General features: G+C 40.5%; 1 protein-coding gene across 1 annotated transcript in view; it reads left to right on the top strand.

Moving 5' to 3' along the window:
* Window positions 1-2,458: 2,458 nt before the first annotated feature.
* ptchd1 (patched domain containing 1) overlaps window positions 2,459-22,523 on the top strand; it is a 28,680-nt gene continuing 8,615 nt past the window's right edge. Inside the window, exons 1-2 of the mRNA XM_007252312.4 lie at window positions 2,459-3,952; window positions 12,523-13,189. Of these exons, the coding sequence (XP_007252374.1) occupies window positions 3,605-3,952; window positions 12,523-13,189 (1,015 nt within the window). The 5' untranslated portion in view covers window positions 2,459-3,604. The remainder of the gene's footprint in view (window positions 3,953-12,522; window positions 13,190-22,523) is intronic.

Below are 22,523 nucleotides of genomic sequence, written 5' to 3'. Positions count from 1 at the left end.
CCATTCTCTTGTCATCTTCAGTCTTTTAACTAATAATCTGACATTTACAGTAAATCCAGTATTTTCTGGTATAATGATTTAATTAAATCACCTTTACAAGACAGCAAGCAAAAAACACGCAAACTCACAGTTTACAGTTAACGGCTGACAGATAAAAAACTCTTCTAAAAGGAATTATTACATTCCAATCACTAAGTCCCAGTTTACTCTGCTGCATCAGCAAGAAAGTCCCAGTTTATGGCCTAGCCGAACTGCCCAGCTCACGGACCAGACGATCTCGGCTGTATTTCAACTTGCAGTCAGTTATAAGAAACAACATTAGCCACTAGAGCCCTGTGCTGACCTGATAAGGATGTCAGCGTCAAAATCAGGAGCATATGGTCACAATGAAAAAAAATGTATCAGTATATAAAAGCTGTAAACAATAAACAGGCCTTGAAAATAATCTACTGGTGACTTTTCTGATTATTGTCATTATTGTGACTATGATTTAATTTTGCCAGAATTGATCAGCATATCCATTTTCTCCGTCTGGAATGGTAACATATTGTACCAGATGGCTGGATCATTTTGGGTAGTGCACATGGCTGTCTGGTTGCTTCAGACTGGTCCAATTCATCTACAGGCACTGCAACCAACACTGAGGCCTGGAAACATGAAGCCTGTTGAGGCACACAGATGGTATGGTCAGAATTTGGTGCCAGTGGCTTAAATCCATGGACAAAACCTGCCTATTGTAAACAGTCCCGGCTGGTGGAGGTGGTGCAATGATGGAGACATTGTTGTTTTAGCACACCAATCAATCACTGCTTGAACGCTACAGCTAACTAATGATTACTTCCAGCATGATGATGCATCATGTCACAAAGCAAATGTTGTCTAAGACTGGTTTTATGAACAAGACAGTCAATTATTTTCAGCAGTTTCATCAGATACCAGATCTACAGCACCTTTAGGTAGAACACAATGTGGTAGAACAGCATGAAAGTGGAAAATCCTGAAAAATATGCAGAAATGATGTGGGCCAGAATCTCAAAGGAATGTTTCCAACACATAATTCCGTTATGCCACAAGCAACTGAGGCTGGTTTAAAAGAAAAAGAAGGCATTGCCCAGTAAACTGTATAGTGTACTGGATAATAAGCAAGGTTTTTTATACAAAAAAAAAACTTGGAAGTCTATTTGGAAGAAATATCCATTCTGTTTCTCTCAGTACACTTTATACACTATACAGAAAATTTGTACTGTTTTTTTTAATGTGATTTTAATTTTTACTTCAAATCATAGATACAATGAGTTTATTATGTATTAATATTATGGTTAAAAAGTTATTTGAAATATTGCAATATATATGGTAGAAACAGCGATATCATAATATGAATTTGTATATATACACTGTAAAAAAATCTATACATTTACAGTTTCAGTTTTTAATGAAAAAAAGTCTGTATTTTTTATGTGCCCTTTATTCTTGCTTTATGAAAAAAGTAATTTTCGTGGATAAGCACATTTCCCTCCTTTATCATTGCTCTCTGAGGTAATAGTTGGTGAGCTGCAAATTTGAAACTAAAGCTAGCCTAATTTCAGCTACATATATTACTTTATATTTTAAATAACTTTTAAGGTTTCATTAATATTGTAGGTCTAAGGTAGCTAAAACTAGCTAGCTAGCATTATGTATACCAGTAGGTATTAATGTTAGCTAGCTATTTGTCAAGCTAATTTTAACAGTAAAACCAGCTCAGGTAAGTTCAGGTATGCAGTTAACAGGTTGTAAACATAACAATTGTCAGATTTAAGGCTGCCTAATTAACAACACCTATGTTTTGTGGGTACCCACAGAGCAAATAGCTAAATAAATTGCCGAGTTGGGCAGCTAGCTGTCTGGTAGGAGTAGGAGCTAAAGTTCAGGTATTGTGCTGTTAAAAATAAATCAATACTTTTCAGTTCTCACAAAAGTAGCTAAGTTTGATGGGTCTTTGATAGATGCTAGCAGTTAGCGACCAATGTAGCAAGATAGCTAGCTCAGCTACGAAGTCCCATTAAGCAGCCAGTACCTCATTTAATTATACAGGAAATGTAAGAAATTGGTTACATTGCATTACCTATGTGTTTCATTTCATAATTAGCTGTTTAATACAACTTTATGCAATGGATATTTCAGTATACATATTTATTTATGTAACAGTAATGGTAGCATATGGTATGTATGCTTTTCTTTATATTTACTAATAAATTCTATATTTAAAAAAATGATGATGGTTTAAAAAAAATAATCTTATCTATTTATCATTAAAATGTACAGAAAATATGTTTTTTTAATACGAACTAATTGTAAAATAACAGAATATTCCAGGTAAGGCAACTGCCAGTAAATTTTTTTTTTACAGTGTACACTCTTATCTATAAACTCTCCAATGAAAGACAGGATAGAGAGATAGAGGGGGGGCACGCACGCGCTATCAGTGCTCCGATCCTCTACCACCCATCACATCATTCTGTGTGTGTAAGAGAGAGAGAGGGAGAGGTAGAGGGGAAGAGAGAGAGAGAGAGAGAGCGTTCGTATACAGTAAGTTCCAATTAAGTGCCGCAATCTCTTGCCTCCGTGCTGCTGAGACCCTCGCGAGCAGTGAGCGCGTCCCTCCCGGATTAACGACGCGGCGAGCGCGCGGGAGCCACCGCACACCCGGAGATGCCGACAAGTGGCGAAGCGGCACGTGCTCGAAGCCGGAGAGCGAGCGCCAGCCCCGGCCGCAGGTGGAGGAGCGCGCTGCTGCTCTGACAGCGCCCGGCGCGGACGCGGACTGCAGCATACGGTACGGCAACACAGCACGCGCCTGCCTGGGCTTCTGCAGGTGGAATAGCGTGCATTTAGGACTTCTCGCGCTTGTGCTTCCCTGCGTGTGCATCATGCGTAGTGCTGTATTACACCAGGCTGGCTTTACTTCAGCAGCGCGCGCAGCAATGCATCTGACTGCTGGAAGGAAGATTTACGTACGACTCGTCTTGCTTTCGTCATGCTTGTTATTGTAACACGTTTTTGGAGGCGCGTGTAGGTGCACCGGACAACTCACGTGCTCGTACTGGACATGCATGAAGCAAACTCTCAGTGAGTTGCGTTTTTCTTGTTGTTCAGGGCAACCAAACCAAACCCAGCGCAGCACAGCGCAGACCAGCCCAGCCTGCCCAGGTCTTGGGGGGCGATGCAGCAGCAGAAGCAGCTGCAACATCATCCCCATCACTACCAGCTGCGGACAGAACAGGGCAAGACAAGACAATCATGTTTACACTGTTGGATTGTGACCTCCACCCTTAATCCATCCATTCATGCAGTGAACACATACATACACATTTATTTGCACTAGTAACAGAGTGAGTAACAGAGTGAGCACGCCTGGCTGGAGAGGTGAGCAACCATATAGTGTTAAGGGCCTTTCTCAAGGGACCAGCAGTGAAATCTGGTAATGAACCCACCGCCCTGTCATCATTAACCCAGTGCTCTAACCACTGAGCCACCACCAGACTGATGCTGGTGTGCACGCGGTGGGAGAAGCTCGCTTCCCGCTCGTTCGCTGCGCACTCCTGCGCCCTGCCCACCTTCTAGGATGTTGCGGCAGGTGCTGCACGAGGGCCTGAAGACGTCGTTCCACAAGCTGGGCCACTTCGTTGCCAACCACCCAGTGTTCTTCGCTTCGGCACCCGTGCTCCTCTCCATCCTGCTCGGCGCAAGTTTCAGCAGGTATCGCATCGAAGAGAACGTGGAGTACCTGCTGGCCCCCAAGCACAGCCTGGCCAAGATCGAGGGAAACCTGGTGGACAGCCTCTTCCCGGTCAACCGCTCCAAGCACACGCTGTATTCGGACCTGCAGACGCCGGGCAGATACGGCCGGGTTATCGTGACCTCGCGCAAGGGAAGCGTGCTCGAGGCACACCACGTTGACCTGGTGCTGAAGGTAGGCTAACAGGCAAGTTCTTCTAGAGCAATGGTTCTCAATCCTGGTTCTGGAGTAGGCTACCCTAGTGGTTTCCCTGCTTTACCACACCCCCTGCAACTAACTCTAAAGAGCTAACGTTAATGATCTGATCAGTTGAATCAGGTGTGTTGGGAGATTGGATATATAGCAATAAGTGTGGAGGGCGGTGATACCCCAGGACCCCAGGTTTGGGAACCACTTACTGTTCTAGACCAAGAAAAAAAAATGTGTGCCTTCAAGTTGCCACTGGCAAAACCAGTGTGTTGACTGGTGAGCCAGGCTATATTTACAAGTGTTTGAAGCAAATCCTCAGTATGGATGTGATGGACTGCCATCAACCCAGATGGAAGCAGACACTGACACAGATTTTGTTGCAGCTCTCATCAACACATTCATCGTCTTCACACCACACTCTCCCTCAATTAGTCCTAGCAGCTTTTTTAGGCTTGACTGAGGGAAAAAAATAAAGCCCACATAAAGCATCATGCTGGCTTATTGCCAGAACCTCCACAGCTGAGTCAAGGCACCATTTGCAACTAAATGTTTCAAGTTTAAGAGGTGGAGTTTAAGTAGCGTCTAAAAATGCTCCACATTAATAATAGAGTTGGATGAGCCAAATGTCCCAGCTCATGGATTGGCCTGGGGCCAGACCCTCCAAAACATCAACGTATTAATTTTTTACACGGAAATTTTTAAAGAGCGTCCTCAAAATGATACCCAGTTCCCAATGATGCTTGCTGGGATTTTTTTTGGGGAAAAGCAGGTTATGGAATCTCTGTAGTGGGTCAAGACTAGGATCAATCTACTTTAACCTTTAGAAAAAAAGGTCTGCAAAGAAATGAGGAAAAGTGATCCCATAGCACAGGGTTTGAAATTGTTTTGTGAATTCAGACCCAGATTCCTCACTGAGATGTGTGTGAGAGAGAGAAAGCTTGCGTTTGACAGCATATCCTTCTCAGAAACAAACAGTACCAAATTGTCAATGGAGTGGTATACTCAGGGGTGAGCATTCAGTACTTCAGTCGGGGAACACGACTGTACCATATGTCAGTGCATTTTTGGGGAATTGTATTGACATACATCCTGCCACAACAATCCACTGAGAGATGAATAAATGTAGTGAACACAAGTGGATGTCAAGGACCACACTGAGGATACATTCACATAGTTTGTCATTTGTAAACAAAAATATATCTATACAGTAAACAGCTGAGGTAACCAAGTCTGATCCATCAGCCAAAAGATTTTACCTCCTGTCTTCTTAAACAGGGGGTTACCATTTTTTTATTGATTAATAGGTTAAATCAGGCATTCTAGTTAGGGGAAATCACACTGTAAAGCTATTCAATGGGGTGCCGGGTTTTCATGTTATGTGGTTTTGTTGGCTTTGCCACCTTCTTAACCTCTGAGGAAAACAGATGAGATTAAGTATTAAGATCTATAACTGCTAGTGTAGACGTTCTGGACCAGTGAATATCTTAACCCAGGTACCAGGCTGTTCTCACATGTTATGTAGTATCGTTGTGTAGCTTTTATGCCCATATCTCCTATCACTCCATTCACCCACAGCATTCAGTGATACAGCTGAAATACAGCTCTTTTAGCCGATGCTCCAAACAGACTTACATTGCTAGTGATAGGAGCATAGTGTTGCCCATGCAAAAATAAAAATAGCTATTTTCACTATTAACAAGCTCAAAATAGCTCCACACTTTATTGGTAGAATTCTCAGGGCCCTGACATTTAAAATAAGGCACTGAGAGCTTTAAAAATGCACATAAAGTTTATTTAAAAAATACTGTTTACACAGACAGTACCTTCAGGTAGTTATCCTGGCGCTGCCTTCATAAAATTAAGTCACAAATTAAGTCAAGATAACTAATAAGATGTGAAATGATAAAGCATCATGCTGGCTTATTGCCAGATTCTCCACAGCAGAGTCAAGGCACCATTTGCAACTAAATGTTCCAATTTAAGAGGTGGAGTTTAAGTAGTGTCTAAAAATGCTCCACATTATTAATAGAGTTGGATGAGCCAAATGTCCCAGCTCCATTCACCCACAGCATTCAGTGATACAGCTGAAATACAGCCCTTTTAGCCGATGCTCTCAACAGCGCTGCCTTCATGAAATTAAGTCACAAATTAAATCAAGATAACTAATAAGATGTGAAATAAGTTCATTTTAAACTGGATTTCTCCTTTAAGTTATATTTCTTCCTATTTTTTTTCTGATTTTTTTTTCAGTTTCCTCCAGATTAGTACTTTCCAATTCCCACCCACTAGCTATGGCTCCATACAATGCTACTATTCCTGAGAGTACAATGGCAGCCTGTGCAAGCATGTTTGGTCTTTTTAAACTGTTACTAAAGCAGCATCAGTTGGTTGCTTAATGTGCTTGGAGAAGAATCCTAATTATATTAGTTTACAGACACCTACACAGGCTAGCATTGTTCTGAGTTAGTGTAGGAAAGGGATGGCCGTCCTACCCAGACCAGTAGTGCTTCCTCGAAATCCCAGGCTAACCTTGAGGATCGGTGATCTCCTAAAAACAATTCCTAGACAGTTTTTCCATTGTGGGATTTTTTTCATTGTGGGCAAGTTTTAAGAATTCAGTTACAATGTATGCAATATAATCAGTATTAAAATGAATACTTTGTTATCTAGTAAATGTATTTTTCAATGCCATATTAAACAATACTGACCTATACATTATACTATTAGATTCCTAATAACTAGAGAGATATTTTACTTTTCCTCTCTGTAACAGAAATCCACCAGACCATACAGAACACTAAAAATGCAATGTACTTTGGTACAATGCAACCTTTTAGTCAAGTAGACTCATTCAGAGGAAAATACAATATGTTCTTGTATGTAAAAGTATGCTTTAAATGTGTCACCTAAAATACAATTTATTGCAATCTGAAGTCATGGCTTATTCAAGAGTGAAATCATATAATGCACAGTGAACAGAAATGCAAGACGCTAAAGCTCTCTGACATTTAATTTAATTTAATTTTCATTTCATTTCTTTGAAGAACATGACAAGACTCGACTATGCGACCTGCTGGTTATGGATTTGAGGCAATTTACCACTCATCCAATAGCTCACAGTCCTATTATGGTATAATAGCCATGTTGCCATGGTTCCTCTGACAGTAAACACCCCAAGCACCCATTCGGGAGGCAAAAAATGTTTTTCATGACTGCAAGATGGTTGTTATGATCATAATCATGTTTGAAATACCCATTAGGGATCTTATTTACTCTGGTCTTTACCGGGTACTACTTATCTACAGGTGTATTCTCTGAATCCAGACTACCAGCAGTTCCAATATGTACTTTTGTCATTTTGCCATCATTTTTATATTAGATATTAAGCATATTGACATTTTGTCAAACATATAATAGATTTGTAGAGTAAATTTGAACAGATAAGGATGAGCCATTATTCCTCCTCCTCTTCCTCCAGCTTTTAGTTTTTCCTACAGCCACTGTCACTCAATGGGAGGTCTATGTTTTATGTTGTTTTAAATCCTTGTCCTGCTACCAGATTTTTTTGTGTATTGTGACAACATCAGATGTAAAAAGCACTATATTCATTTAATATATATAATTGGTTAAGTTTGAATTTGATTTAAGAAATGTCAGAAAGTGTTTAAAAGTGGAAGTGCAAAACAAAACGTAATATCAAACGTATATACGTCAAAAACGTATATACACATTCACATTTGTAGCTAAAATATATCTATATGGAGTATTTTTTTTGGTTTCTATGATCTATTTATGTTATGCTGGTTGCTGCAGAGGTAGTAAACTGCCAGCCTTACCTTATTAACCCAGCTGCACATGGACCACTGGATGTGAATGCAGGATTAAAATGCCCATCCTTGCTAGTGGTTGTGATAAATAACCAAACTCAGGTTAACAAACCTTAGCTGAAGCTCAGTGCTTACCTGTTCATGAGAAAATTAGCAGCATCTCATCATCTGTCTTGTAGTCCTTTTGGGCTCTAAGCTATCTCCATATATCAAACAGGAGCTTGTCGTTTTGCCTGCTATTGGTTTCCATACCTGGCAACCCAGGGTTTGGAAATAAAACAGTAGAATAGGCATTGGACAGGGTTGGGGTCTATAATACAACCCCCCCAAAGTTGTCTTAATGTCTGAATACACATCTTAATGATTTTATTAATTAGTACAGAAAAATATATACAAACTAGTCATTTAAGCCATTGCACATTTAGTTATGTGATATGTGTAATACCAGTCCTAGTGAGCCTTACTACTTGCTTTAAAACAGGCCCCATACTAGCTAGCAAGGGACTGGAGCTGCATCCTCTGCATTCTTACCTCCTTAATATTCATACAATGCATCAAAATGCTCTACATCTCTACAGATGGAGCCTTGTTTGTATTCGTTCTGCAACAAACACACACCAAGTCTTACCACCAGAACCCTTAGCATTGTGGCACTGCATTAAATTCCATCTTTCCGTGCTTCCATCCTACAGCACTGTTGTGATTTGATGACATTTTGTGCATTCAACTGCAGTTTGCACCAATCAAGCATAACAATATGAAGATCTTACACTTGTGTCTACACCTTATCCATTTCATGTGCTCGACTGACCATGTAAGAGTAGTGTGTAGTTCTATAATTACAGACTGTTGTTATGTATCTGTTCTTTAGTGGTCAGGACCCCACTGATTCTTTTTTTTCCACCAACAGTGTGCTGGTGCTGGAGCTGGTTTCGGTTAGATTTGAACGATTTGAACACCTTTTTTGTGATGCTTGAATGCCGCTTGCATGGCGGGTTTGCTGGTTCCAGACCAGCAACATTGTGGGGCCAGAACGGCACTGACTTTTCTGACCAAAACCGTGTAATTTTGCGGTGGAAAAGCACAGATCTGTTCAGAAATTTGCCACCAGCACCAGCATCATGCTAGTGAAAACGTGCCCAGGAATTACAGTATGTGGTTGTTGGGTCATTCTTAGCACTGCAGTGACACTGACATGGTGGTGGCATTAATGTGTTTTGTGCTGGTACAAACTGATTAGATACAGCAGTGCTGCTGGAGTTTTTAAACACGGTTTCCACACACTGCCCATTCTATTATACACTCCTTTACTAGATACTCCTTCCACCTTGTAGATGTAGTGTCAGAGAGAGAAGTTCTGCATCTGTTGCTGTACAGTTTGTACAGTTTACATCCTCTGGTACTTCATCAGTGGTTACAGGATGCTGCCCACAGGATACTGCCCTCAGGACGTTGTTGGAGGACTATACTCAGTCAGTGAGGGGTTTAAAAACTCCAGCAGCACTGCTGTGTCTGATTCACTCATACCAACACAATGTACACTAACACACCACCATGCCAGTGTCACTGCAGTGCAACTGTGGACCACTGTGGTGGTCCTGTGAAGTCCTGACACAATAAACACAATGAAAATGGACAATGGGTGTAAAACAAGAAGGTTATCATAAAGTTATGATCAATATGTGTGTATGTGTGTGTGAGTATTTTGTAAGATCTGGTAAATCGTGGTTGAAAACACTAGTTTGATGTGCTTAAGCTTAGTGGTCGACATTTTTATACACTGTTCCCATGCCCTCTGCTTTGGCTTGTGCAAAGAGCAGTCGGCCAGCTAGCAGCTTCCATCCAGGTCAGCGGTTCTGACTGTGAGTATGCAGATGTCTTGCTTTAGCCTCCAATGGGGGCCTGATTAACAAGGCGAAGCAATTAAAGGTCCAATTGGTAAGCGCCTGACATTTCTCTCGTTCTTGAGAGAGCCATAGAAACACTAGTGGAAATGACTCACTGTGGCAACCTCCGGTGATCCAAGCCCATCTAATCGCTCTCACATACGGTGTGGAGATACCGACCTCAGATAAAGGATCTGTGTGGCCTGCCGTCTCCTTCCCATACTGTGCTGAAGCAGATAAAGGAGATATAAGCTCTAATCCCAGAGACCCGTGTTGGGGGATCGTCACTCATAAATATGGTAGAAAAATAGATAGTTATTTTAAAGGCTGTAGAGTGGATAGTGTCTGCGTTCTTCTTTAAAAATAGATGGTGTTTGAAGGGGAATTCCCCTGACTTTTTAAAATTCCTGCATAATTGGGTCGTTAAGATGTAAACAAATTAATTCAGGGTAGTTTGATGTGAAATGCACCATTCTATTCAGAATTGTGCTAATTCATAGTGCTGATGACAGACTTCCAGTTGAGTTGGTTTTGTGCCTGTAAAAGCTTTTAAACAAAATGGGTACATACACAGTGTGAAATAATCTTTTCTGGCATAAACAGTCATTTTCCAAATGTTAGAGAGGTTTATTATGCAGTTGTAGGGCAATACTCTGAATAGAAACATTATTTATTTTCAGAATTAACAGAATATTGCAATTAAATGAAACAGATAAACACACCAAGCTAGTTCAATCTGGTCAAGCTGGTTAATGTGGTTGGGTGGTTGGGACAGAAAATCAGTATGGCAGTATATTGTATTGTTTTTGTTTAATTTACATAATTGATAAGTGGTGTCAATATTTTTATAGGATCTAAGGCACCTTGGACTGTAAATAAAATGGCTATATTTGTGTTTTAGACACTTGTGGTTGCTATCACCACCTCTATAAAGATGTCTGACTCAGCTTGTTTCTCTACAATGGACTATTTCACATCGAACCACTCCTGAAAGACTTTATTTTCATCCCACCTACTGGATTATTCAGAACTTCAGGACCAAATCAATGGTCCCTCTTTTAAAAAATACCCTAACATGAATAATAATGGTTGTGAATTAATTATTACATATGTGATGTTATGCTGTGATACAACTTAATCTTTAGAACAGGGAAATTATCTGTAATCAGGCCTGTTGAAAGCAGGCAGTATCTGTCTGTAGTGTTTCCTTGTTTATCTCTGGGTCCTATTTTATGTGTATCATAGTGCAGATTTAAACAGGAAGTGAAAGTGACTGCCCACTCCTTGTACCATGCTTCCCTGTTGCCTGGCAACCGCTACCCTTCAGGTTTCAACAGTTGCCATCGAATGCTTTTAGAACTTGATATAATCATATACTCTTCGAGCCTCAGTGCCTCCAATTTCTTTGTCAGCCGAATAGCTGTCGTTTTAATTGCTTTCTGTGGACAGCTGGGCAACTTGGGGCTCTTTGCAGTGTTTAACATGATGACATGCTGTAGTTGTTAACACATCTGTCACACTCGAGTTGGCCTAAGACCAGTAATATTGTGTGACTGCGGCGCAGTAATGGAAATTGGGCACGGGGAGGGCATGCTTTTAACTTTTTCAGTTTCTTATCAAATAATGGCATGTGCTGCTTCTTCCTTTTGGATATGGTGCGCAAGATCAATCAGACACACTTTATTAAATTTAACAATCAATTTCCACAATGTAATGTGTGAAAATGTGTGAATTTGTCTGAGGGCCAGTGTCAGTATAATGTGTCTTTTGTGTGTGTGTGTGTGTGTTTGTGAGTGTAGTGTAGTCGTTCAAATTTCACACAAACACTGTGTAACAATACATTTTTAAAAGATTTACTCTGAATTAAAACATTTTAAAAAACAGAGAAAGTCATTTACGGGAACAGAAACATCATTATTATTTTTATTTATTTATTTTTTTAATAATTTAATTTATAATTTTTACCCTATTTTCTCCCCAATTTACACAGCCAATTACCCAACCCATTCATTAGGACTGCCCCTATTACTAGTGATGCCCCAACACCAGGAGGGTGAAGACTAGCACATGCCTCCTCCGATACATGTGAAGTCGGCTGTAGCATTACAGCTCACTCGAAGGAAAGCTCGGTTCTGATACATCAGCTCACAGACACCTAGTGCTGCAGACATCACCCTTTGGAGTGATGTAAGGAGAGAGTGCCATCTACCCACCCAGAGAGAGCAAGGCCAATTTTGCTCTCTCAGGGCTCTGGTAGCCGATGGCAAGCTGCATAAGCGGCAATCTCCTGATTAAAATGGCAGTGCTGTGGCAGCCCGCTGGACCACTCAGAGCCTAGAAATTTTACTTTATTTTGTAATCTGTTTATTTTCGATGTTAAAGTTGGGTTTGTGATGCATGTCCACCATGCCAATGGACAATTATATATTCGTCGCTATTTAAACAACACAGACAGAAGCTGTGAAAATGGAAAATTGTGACATGACTTGTGCACAGTGTAAGATAGGGCCCATATCCAAAATGAGCCAAGGCACTTTACCCTGTCAAGGTAAAATATTAAGGTAATTAAAAAAATGAACATGTATTTTAATTCCAATTTGAGTTTCCACCAATTTGCCCAGTTTACCATGACATTGTTTATACATGCATGACAGGAAATAAAAAAAATAAAAAACAGTGATTAAGCTGGGAAAATATGTTTTCTGTGTAGCCTGTACAAATATAATGAATAGTTAAAAGAATGGAATTACATTACAATAAAAAGCCACTTTTTCATTACAGTACAAGCACAAACTGATGTGGCATTCTGTGTAACTGTCTCTTTTTATCTTTCCCCAACCAGCTACACAGCACCATCACCCACATTCAGGTGCCCATGCTGGGCTTCAACTACACCTTCGCCCATCTCTGCCTGCTGGATGACAGTAAGAACTGCATAGTGGATGACATCCTGCGAGCCCTGGAGGAGATACGCTCAGCCAGGGCCTCCAACCGCACTGCCCCCCCACTGCGCTACCCCATCACTAGGCTGAAGGACGGCCGAGAGGCCTACATCGGGCACCAGCTTGGTGGGGTGACTCCGGTCGGCAGCGGACGGGAGGGTGTAAGGACTGCCCGTGCCCTCCAGCTCACCTACTACCTGCAGGCAGCGAGCCCTCTAAACGAGGTGGTGGCTGCCCGCTGGGAGCTCCTGTTCTGCAAGGAGCTAGAGCACTTTGGGAAGGTGCACCCAGAGCTGGGCCTGTACCCCTTCACCTCGTCCTCGCTGCAGAGGGACTTCCAGAGGACCAGCCGAGTGTCGGAGCGGCCGCTGCTCTTCAGCCTGGCCTTGTGCCTCTCGCTGGCTGTGCTTTGTTGCTCCATGAGGGACTGCGTTCGCACCAAGCCCTGGTTGGGACTCCTGGCGCTGGTTACAGTCAGCCTGGCTACCCTAACATCTGCAGGGATATTCAACCTCGCGGGTGGAAAGTACAACTCCACGTACCTCGGGATTCCCTTCGTTATGCTGGGTAAGTGCTCACATCCTGACATCTATATGCCAGAAACTAGTCATGCAACAAACAAACATTTTTGATTTAATACAGAAAATGAACACATTTATTTCACCATGTTTTTGTCATTGCATAAGTTAAGAGGATAACTCAAAAACTATCATTTATAATTATTTATTGCACACCATCCATTTTTAGCATCCCTGTAGATGTACCAACATAGCACAGTACAGTGTTTCTGCTAGAGGTGGGCGATATGGCCCTAAAATAATATGTGACATTCCAAAATGACATTCATTGGCATTTTAAAAATTAATTTTAAGAATATTTAGCTGCAACAAGATAAATGCTAAAGTTTCATTTAATATAAATGTAACAGTTGCATACATTCAGTCGAAACAAGGAATTAAAAAAGTCAAATTTAAAAAAACGTTGAAAGTGTGCAAATGCAAACAAACAATTAAAATAAATACAGAAAATAGCAAAATAAATGCAAAATAGGAATATCACAATATGGAGTTTTGTTTAATATGTCAGAATGTTTGTCAATATTATTGGGTAGGAGCATAGACTGTATATAGCTGGACAGAGCATCGTCTCTCAAAAGTGAAGCCACCACCGGTCGGGCGCCCCCTGCTGTTCGGCTGCAGAAATCCCCATCCCCATAGGTTTCAATGGCAAAACAGACAACTCTCAATCACGTTTTTTTCTAATATACTGTAATTATACCTCCTTTATTTAAATGCAGCAGCTAGTGTAACCTCTGATTATATTGTCAATTTTTTATATCCCCACAGAATTCGTTTTTTAAAACGTTATTCAGCTCTATTCAAAAAAGGTGTGGTTATTGTAAAAGGGCTGTTTTTGGGCGGGACCAATAACAGACCGTCAGCTCCGCTCCGCTCCGCTCTGCAGTCTGTGACCGCGAGGCAGCCCTCAGGGGCGGGGTTATTCAAATGAGAAGGTTGCTCTCGACAGTCTTTCTCCCTCCTCTGGTCTCTACTGCGCAGAATCAGGTGGCAGGATCGCCAACATGGCGGAAGATTTCATTTTCATTGAATGAATGGGAACGGAGACACAGCGTCCATCTTTTTTTACAGTCTCTGGGTAGGAGTAATGCCAACATGACAACTGGCCTCTGCTGAGCAGAAACAGTTTTAGCCTTAATTGCCTCAACAGCCAGGTTAAAGTATATAATGCTGCAGGTCTCGAATGGGCTAGAGAGATTTTGCTACCCAAGTAGTTTTTCTGAGCTGCATTACTCTCCGAGTTTATGATAGGCCCGAGTCTTTGTGTGAGCTGCCTTGTGTGCACTGTAATTTGACCTAAAATAGATAAATAAATTATGCATTTTCACTTATTTAGTCAAACACAGAAAGTGTGTTTTGTCATTTTTCCTGATATTTCTGGTTTCTTATCCCTACCTGAAACATATCCCAAATGGAAAAGACAAATGGGTTGTCGATGCAAAAGACAATGCAAGGTCATGGTCCTGTTGCACATGTTAAACATTCTATGTTAGTGTAGTCAGAGTGTCTGCAATCCAGACCCAGGCTGGACAAGAAACAACAGTAACTAGAATGTGAGGGTATGGTTTACTCATCCAAACCATTGGGTACATGGGTTATGAGCTCTGTATGACCCTTTTCCACAACTTTAAGAAAGCATCCAGTATTTACATTGAGGTCTGAACTTTCGCATGACACATCTTTAAACGTACCGATGCATGAAATCCTTTCTGCATAGCTTGAAGCGTTTGTGTGGGGTATAATTCTGGCCTAAGACGTCAGCACGATTACAGATACACCCCTGATCCTCATACTATCCGTGTTCAGTTTCACATTCTCATCACTCTTCCATTCTACTGACATCCAGCTACTTCTACAGTTTCTTTTCCTCAGGCTGTGACAGTGAATCACAGGCAGAACAAGCAGAGGGCAAGCTAGCACACCTATTGGCCAGCCGGTGCCGCTTGTGGCCATGATTTTGTAAACTCTTCAATAAAAATGAATATCCACAGATCAAAGAACTGACGGAGCACAACTGTGGCCTCTCTGAGGGATTCCACAGTGATGTCTTCTTTGTGCTTGATCTTTTCAGATTCTCTCCTACATATCCCGCATGCATGCAGAAAACACACACAAAACAAACACGCAATCGGCATATTCCGACAGATCGCCTCTGTCTCCATCTTGTCCTCTCTCACTTTATCTTTCATTCCACATCTTTCACACACACATTGTAATTAGTGCCATGTGTAGGAGGGGGAGAACTGGGTGAAAATAACAGACTGGAGCAAGATGGAACGGGTAGTGAGCTTGAGGGGGGAGGGGAGAGGAATGTCAAGAGAGGGGATGGGGAGAGAGATGGAGAAAAGAGAGAGAATGAAAGAGAGAGAGAGATGGGTAGGTGGAGTAAATAGCTGTGTGAGTACAGAGTGCACTCAGGAGGAGTAGCTTGATTCAGAATGGCCCTCTGAGCCACTCCATACAATTACCATTGCCTCTTCGTCTCGGTAAAACTGACAAGGCTACTGACAAGGGATGGTGAGGCTATGTTTGTGTGGTTGTATGCCTGTAAAAGAAATGGGAGATCCATCTAGAATCTAATAGCCCCTTCAATTCAACCCTTGCCCTTTGGCTATTGTGTTGCTGCGTGGCAGCAGTGTGTGAAACAGATTTAAACCTCAGCCAGAAAACTTGAAACTTTTGTGCTGCAGCATAGTTGTTTAAGTTTTATACACACACTGGGTAACAGTATATTTTTTTAGGGTTTGAAGAATGAACACATTAATATAAATATAGAATGTGTTAACCTTTACATTAAAGTACTTTTTTCTACTTATTTTATACAGTTTATTTGAATGATATTTAATGTGATTTTGTTTACCACAGTTCTGCCTGGATATGCTTTTCTTTTAAGTAGTAAAACAACGCTTTTTTCTTAATTAATGAATATATATTTTTAAATAATTTTGGTATTTTAATTCATTCTTAAGCTATAATAATATTTAAACATGTCCAATAATTCCCTGTCCACCCTGCAAACCTCTTAGGATTAACGTCCCTTCAAGCAAGTGACCTTTGACCTGCACAGGCTGCATCCAGAAACGCCAAAATTACTGTTTTTTTTCCCATGGATCGTCTTCCACACAGAAACTGATTTAGGGATGCCATCTTGCCGTCTGTCCAAATACCAGAAGAAGCAAAAGAAGCAACTTAAAAGAGGATAGAAGAAGAGGATACACCAGAGTATCCTACCCAGGGAGTCTTTTAGTGATTTTGAAGTGACATCACTGTGTAAATATTTATTAGTTAATTAATGTATTAATGTGTAATACACCGTGTAAAAACAATACAACTTTATAGAATTCCATAACTTACATGACAGTAGAACATATACCGTCGATTTCTTTAAATGAATAAAAAGAGATAAATAAATAACAACCAAGGCTTTTGTTTGCATCTGATTGGAAAATATTTCATAACATTTTAGAGATGTTAGTGATGTCAAATTAGAAACGCGGAATCGAACTGAATCGATTCATTTGACTCACGTTACGTCACGCAGTTTCGAAACTTTTCGAATCTTTTCGCGCGTTTTAGTCCGTGCTTAACTTTAAGCAGCTGGTCTGAGATCAGAATGCTTAGTCTCATATCTGCCCAGAGGAAAAGAAGACCCTATGGATTACTGGCTCAGACAGTCTGCCGTCTTTCCTCATTTGTTTCAATTAACAAAAAAATATCTCTCAATTCCAGCAACCCAGCAGTCCAAGCACTGTGGAACAGATCCTGTTTATTAATAAAAATAAGTGATTACTTGTAATGTTTAATAAATAAAGTATAACACAAGCATTTCCCTATCTTGCAATGTAAAATGTATAATGCCAGCTATATCAATCCACTGACTAACAGTGTATCATAATGAAAAATACATCTTAATGACATCATTAAAACAACCCTGTTCTCTGCAAAATGATGTGTTTTCACGACTAAAATGTATCTAGGGACACAATGTGCTATGGGGGAATATTTCATGTCATTTTTCATTAAAAAACACATACTTCTGTTAAGAAAAAGTTGTGGATTTAGGCCCTGGTTGCCCACTAGATGTCACTGTGGCGTGTGATTATTCGAACGTCCCACAAGATCGAATCATTTTCCGAATCAATTGGTTCATTTGATTCGATCTCCCAAAAGCCCCACTTTTCTAATAAACTTTCTAATAAAAGGGATTAGTGGTTCAATTTCCCTCAATTACTGCTCCTTCTCTTAATTCCTCCTTTTCCTCTCCTCTTCATGACCCCTCCACCTTCTTCTGGGGTAGGGAGAATCAGTAGAGAAGAGGAGGAGAGGAGGAGTAGCAAATGTTTTTGGATGCAGTAATTATGTTTAATTTTAAAGAGACTAAAGACACTTGCTGCATGTTCAGCAATAAGTAAAGTGAATTTCACTTAATATTGATCATATTGTCTCCCAACTTAGTCAAGGTAAAGATTAGAAGCTGTCCACCCAGTAGTTGTAAAATATATCAAGGTAAATAAATAATAATAATAAAACAGTATGTATATTTATATGTACTATTTATGTATCTACAGAACAAGAATAATTAAAATTGTATTTAATAAAATGCCATTTGTACATCTGTGTAGTCTGAAGCTGTATACATGTAATAAATAATAACTAAAAACTAACAAAAAAAAAATCATTTTCACTCTTAGCCAAAATACTCTGATAATAAGATTCTGATAATGATCCACAGACTTTCCTTTTTCACAGTTTAGGATGATTCAAGATGTGTCACCAAATGTTCTTACCCTTCTTCAAATGGAATAAGGAGAGTCATGAGCCCAGATCAATGACTGCCCTCCCCATTCTGTGCTCCAGACGTTCTGTCCCACTGTGGCCTCCCCCTCGTCTCTGGAGTTTAAAAAGACTGTACGCTCTGTGGTGCAGTGGTAATAGAAATATGGAGAATGGTAATTACAGCATTACAGACTTAGGCCAGCACAATGTCCCTTATCTTAATGCTCCACCAGCTTCTCCTCGTAAAACCTAATTCCATTACTGAGACATCAGCCTTTAAATGTGTTCCGACAATAGTCTTCCTGCAATGATGGACACAGGAGATACGATGGGTTATAATTGCTGGGATTAATGTTGCGTTTATGAGGAGGAGGTGTTGGTTATGGTTTCTGTAATCTTGGGAGACTTCAGAATGGGTTTCTCCTATGTGTAATGACAGAGGTATCACTTGTGGTGTGCAGTGGCAGTGACGTATATAATGGTTTAGGCTGAAATCATGTGAAAATTCAAGAATTCAATGAAATTTTCTCTGTTTAATATTCTAAGGACTTTTGTAAACTCTAGGCTATTTCTATTTCCGGAGCCCCTAAGGTGATATCATGTTATAAAAATAATAATGCGTGGCCACAACTTATTAAGGCATAGGAATAAGATCCTAAAGAGTGGCTATGGCTTAATAAGGCATGGGAATGAGATCCTAATGCATTGGATTTAAATAATTAAAGCGTGTGAATGAGATAATTAAGGCGTTGCCACGACTTAATAAGGCATGGGAATGAGATAATTAGCCAGAGAATAATAAAGGTTGCTTTTCTGTAAATGAATGCTGTAAAAATAGCTTGATATTATCCAAGGATAATCTTTAGCGAGAAAACAGAGTTTTATTTTCCTCTTATAATGATTTGTGGTGATATTTTGGAGTCTGTTGCAGTGAGACATGGCATAATTCTAAGTAAAAGCCACTTAATGATCATACTAAAAGCTGATTGGCTCAGACGCAGACAGTATACAGACCTCTTCACCTTCTTTTTTTTTCAGCCATATTGTTCACAACCCCTGAGAGCTGCTTGCTTTGTTTGCTGTTAAACAAACTTGTGACCTTGTGGCCACACCTTAATGGCTACGATTTAATTAAATCATTCCTGCACCTTCATAAGTAGTGGCCACACCTTAAGTATCTAATTACCACGTATTAGATTCTCGTTCTCACGCCTTAACAAGTTGTGGCCACACCTAAGGATCTCATTGCCACGCTTTAATCAGCTGTGGCTAAGCATTATTGTAAGATGACATGATGTCATCTTAGGGGCTCTGTAGTAAAAGACACTAGGGGGCTGTTTTAGGAATGGCTACTTGTTTGGAAACACCATGTCAGGTGCGTGTGCAGAAAGGACACTTGGAGAGCGAATGCGAATGTGAGTATTGATTAAAACGTATATATTAAATAAACATGAGTACATGAAGTACACTTACACAGAGACGCGAAACCTGACTGATGGTAGGACGTACAAAAACCGACAAACTAACACTGAAGACACAGGGGATTATATACACATGGAGGAAACAGGAAACACCTGGGAACAGGTAATGAGGGGGTGAAGCTACAAATAAACACAGGTGGGAGCACTGAAGACAAGGGCGGAGTCACGGAGGTACACACAGAACCACGTGGGGAATGACACAGGCACGGAGGGAAAAGGTTAAAAAAAACACAAAGAGAAATACAAGCACAGACGGGAAACGACAGGGAACAGGGCAAGGATTTGACACACCACTGAATATTCAAAGCCTGTAACATGCCATTAGTGTCATCCCACCATGCTATCTTTGTTGTTTAAACTGTTTTTAGGCAAATAAATAAATAAATAAATAGCATAAGATGGATACTGGAGTAAATTATAGCAAACTTTCCCAAAAGAGAAAATGTGTGTGACAGAGTAATAAAAAAGCTGCATGTATTTATAACAAAAGGAGGCAGAGATATGGGAGGAAATGTGGAGAAATTTCATGTGAAATTTTATGTGAGAAGACAGTAGCAAATCCAGGGGCTGGGAGAAGAATAGAGTTTAGGCTCAGCATTTTGCCAGTGCTTAAACTCTTGTGCTTATGCTCAGTGCTTATGCTGCAGCATCCTCTCCAACCCCTCCTTTGCGTCTCTGTGTCATTTCTCTGCATCTGTAATAATTTGTTTGGTCTTCTGCACCCTTTTAGCATTGATCTCCTCCCTGCCTCAGGCTGGGAGTGTAGCCTGGCTCAGGATCTACTGTCTCTGGAGTGCAATCAGATGGCTGTTCCCAGTGGGTAGTGCCCTGAGGTCAGTCCGCAAGGGACGTAGCGTTCTTTGCCATGTGCAGAACGCAGTTCCCGGGTCAGTTTAAAGGCAGAAAGGTTGAGAGAGAGATGGCGCCGGGGCTGAGGGAACCTCCGTCATGGCCGATGAGTCACTGGTGCCGTGGCAACCCTGGAGGTGAGAGCCATCTGCTCCAACTGTGCGCACAGTACAAGCAAGAAAGAGGAAAAGAAAAAAGTGAGAAAAAGAGAAAAAAAAACATAAAGGATTAAAGAGAAGGGCAGGTGTGCTGCTTGATCATAGTCCTGGAGATCTATCTCCCCACAGAGTTTAGCGCAACCTTAATTCAACACTTCTGATATAGGTTAGCACATTAATGCATTTTATTTACCCATTATTCATTTTTCACCTTTTTGGCCCCAATGTCCTGCAATAATTCACTCTTTTTACAGAGCCTGGACATATTAGCATTTTTTTAAGTATTTAGCTGCATTAAGCTGTTTATAAAAGGTGTTGCTACTGTTTAGAAGTTCAGATGATAGATTACGTTTTATTTATCATGAAATATAAATTATAGATACTCTCCACATTTTCCTCACTCTCTCTTTTAGACATAAACACACACACACACACACACATTATCTGCTGCTCCTGTGAAGTTTGCCATTTTTCCTTTACTGCAGCCCATCTTAATTCAGAGAATCTTTCTTTCCCCATTTTTTTTTTACATTGATATTGTGACTTTTTTTATTTTTAGCTGGTACTTAAAGTATCTGTATGTTTTGGGATTTAGGGCCCTCTCTGGTGAGAATGGGTAATTGCACCGAGCATGCGGAAGAATCATTTTAAACTGGATGGGTGTGGGTGTGGAAGTTCTTCTTTCAGAGCGGATGAATCCGATTCCAGGTTATGTTCAGTCAGAGAGAGAGAGAGAGTGCTCAGTCAGAAACTTCACTTCAACTACACACTTTTTTACTATAAGTAAATGAGCTACTGAGCTCTGAGTTTCTTCTTCTGAAGTCTCCATTGCTCCACCAGCTGCTCGCGTTCAGTAAAACTGAGCCGGATCCTCTTTTAGAGGCTGTATGTGTGATGTAAGTACTTAAAGATGCGTGACGTGGCCTCCAGCAAAAAAACGACCCGACAGCCAAGTTTTTAGAATGAATATATATGGGCTTAGCAGGGACGGTTGTTTCAGCAAACTGATACCATTAAACACAACGTTTTATGCCTTCTTCATTCAGAAATGCTTTTGCTTTTAGTTTAGAAACAGAGTAATACGGACTGCCACTTTAAACATAGTTCACAAAACAAACAAATCTTTGTTCAAAGTTAAAAAGATACACTGAAACAAATATATTTGAATATAAATAAAATCCCACTATGACTATCTTACATTGATTCTCTTATTTTACACTTAAATTTACATTATTAAAAGTTTAAGTTTTAAAAAGGAAAAATGTGATTCATCTCGATTTTTTAAAATTTTGAACAGCTCTAGACATTCAACAGCATTCAGGATCATCTCAGTATTGAAAGCTAGGTGTCTCTGTCTAAGTGTCTGTAGATCTCCAGGACAAAGCTTTGGCACACCTGGTTTAGGGTGTAAGGGAGCAGACTAGTGGACAAAAACTCAAAGTGCAACAAACATGTTTAATAAGACAAAACCCTACTCACCATATGTGCTCTGTGATCTATTTGCGCATCCTTTTCCATGATTTATCCCTCAGATGCATTTGAGGAACGCAACATCACTTGTGGCAGCCTCTAAAAGTAGGCTGACCCAGTTTGGTCTTCTGCAGAGTCCCTGGGCAACAACGTGAAGCTCTTACCCAGCCTGGCGTCTTTGGGCCTCTCTTCTCTCATCAGATCAATTTTGCATGAATGAGTGGCTGGCTTGTGTGCCTGAGAAACTCACTTAAGCGCTGCTGTAGGGTTGGAGAAAGAGTCAAGCAAGATCTATGGATTCATCTGTAAATGAAGATGATGAAAGAGAGCGCCCTCCGCCCATTTTTCCACTCTCTAGCAAGACTGGCAGCTTTGTTTTTGTTTACGGATTGTAGTTCAGTGACATGATGATGTAATTGCTCTGGAATTGGTGCATATAAAGAAGTACTGTTCATGTTAACTTGTTATCTTGGAACTTTTAACGTATTCTGTATAACATATTCTATTTTCTGCACAGACTGATCATTTAACCAAGTTTGGCCAAAACTTCCCCCCATAATTTACTATTTTTACAGCACTCAGTAACATA

This window comes from Astyanax mexicanus, chromosome 1, assembly GCF_023375975.1.
Source record: "Astyanax mexicanus isolate ESR-SI-001 chromosome 1, AstMex3_surface, whole genome shotgun sequence".
Classification (NCBI taxonomy): Eukaryota; Metazoa; Chordata; class Actinopteri; order Characiformes; family Acestrorhamphidae; genus Astyanax; species Astyanax mexicanus.
Note: the sequence above shows the minus strand (reverse complement) of the source record. Positions and strands in the feature narration are given on the sequence as shown.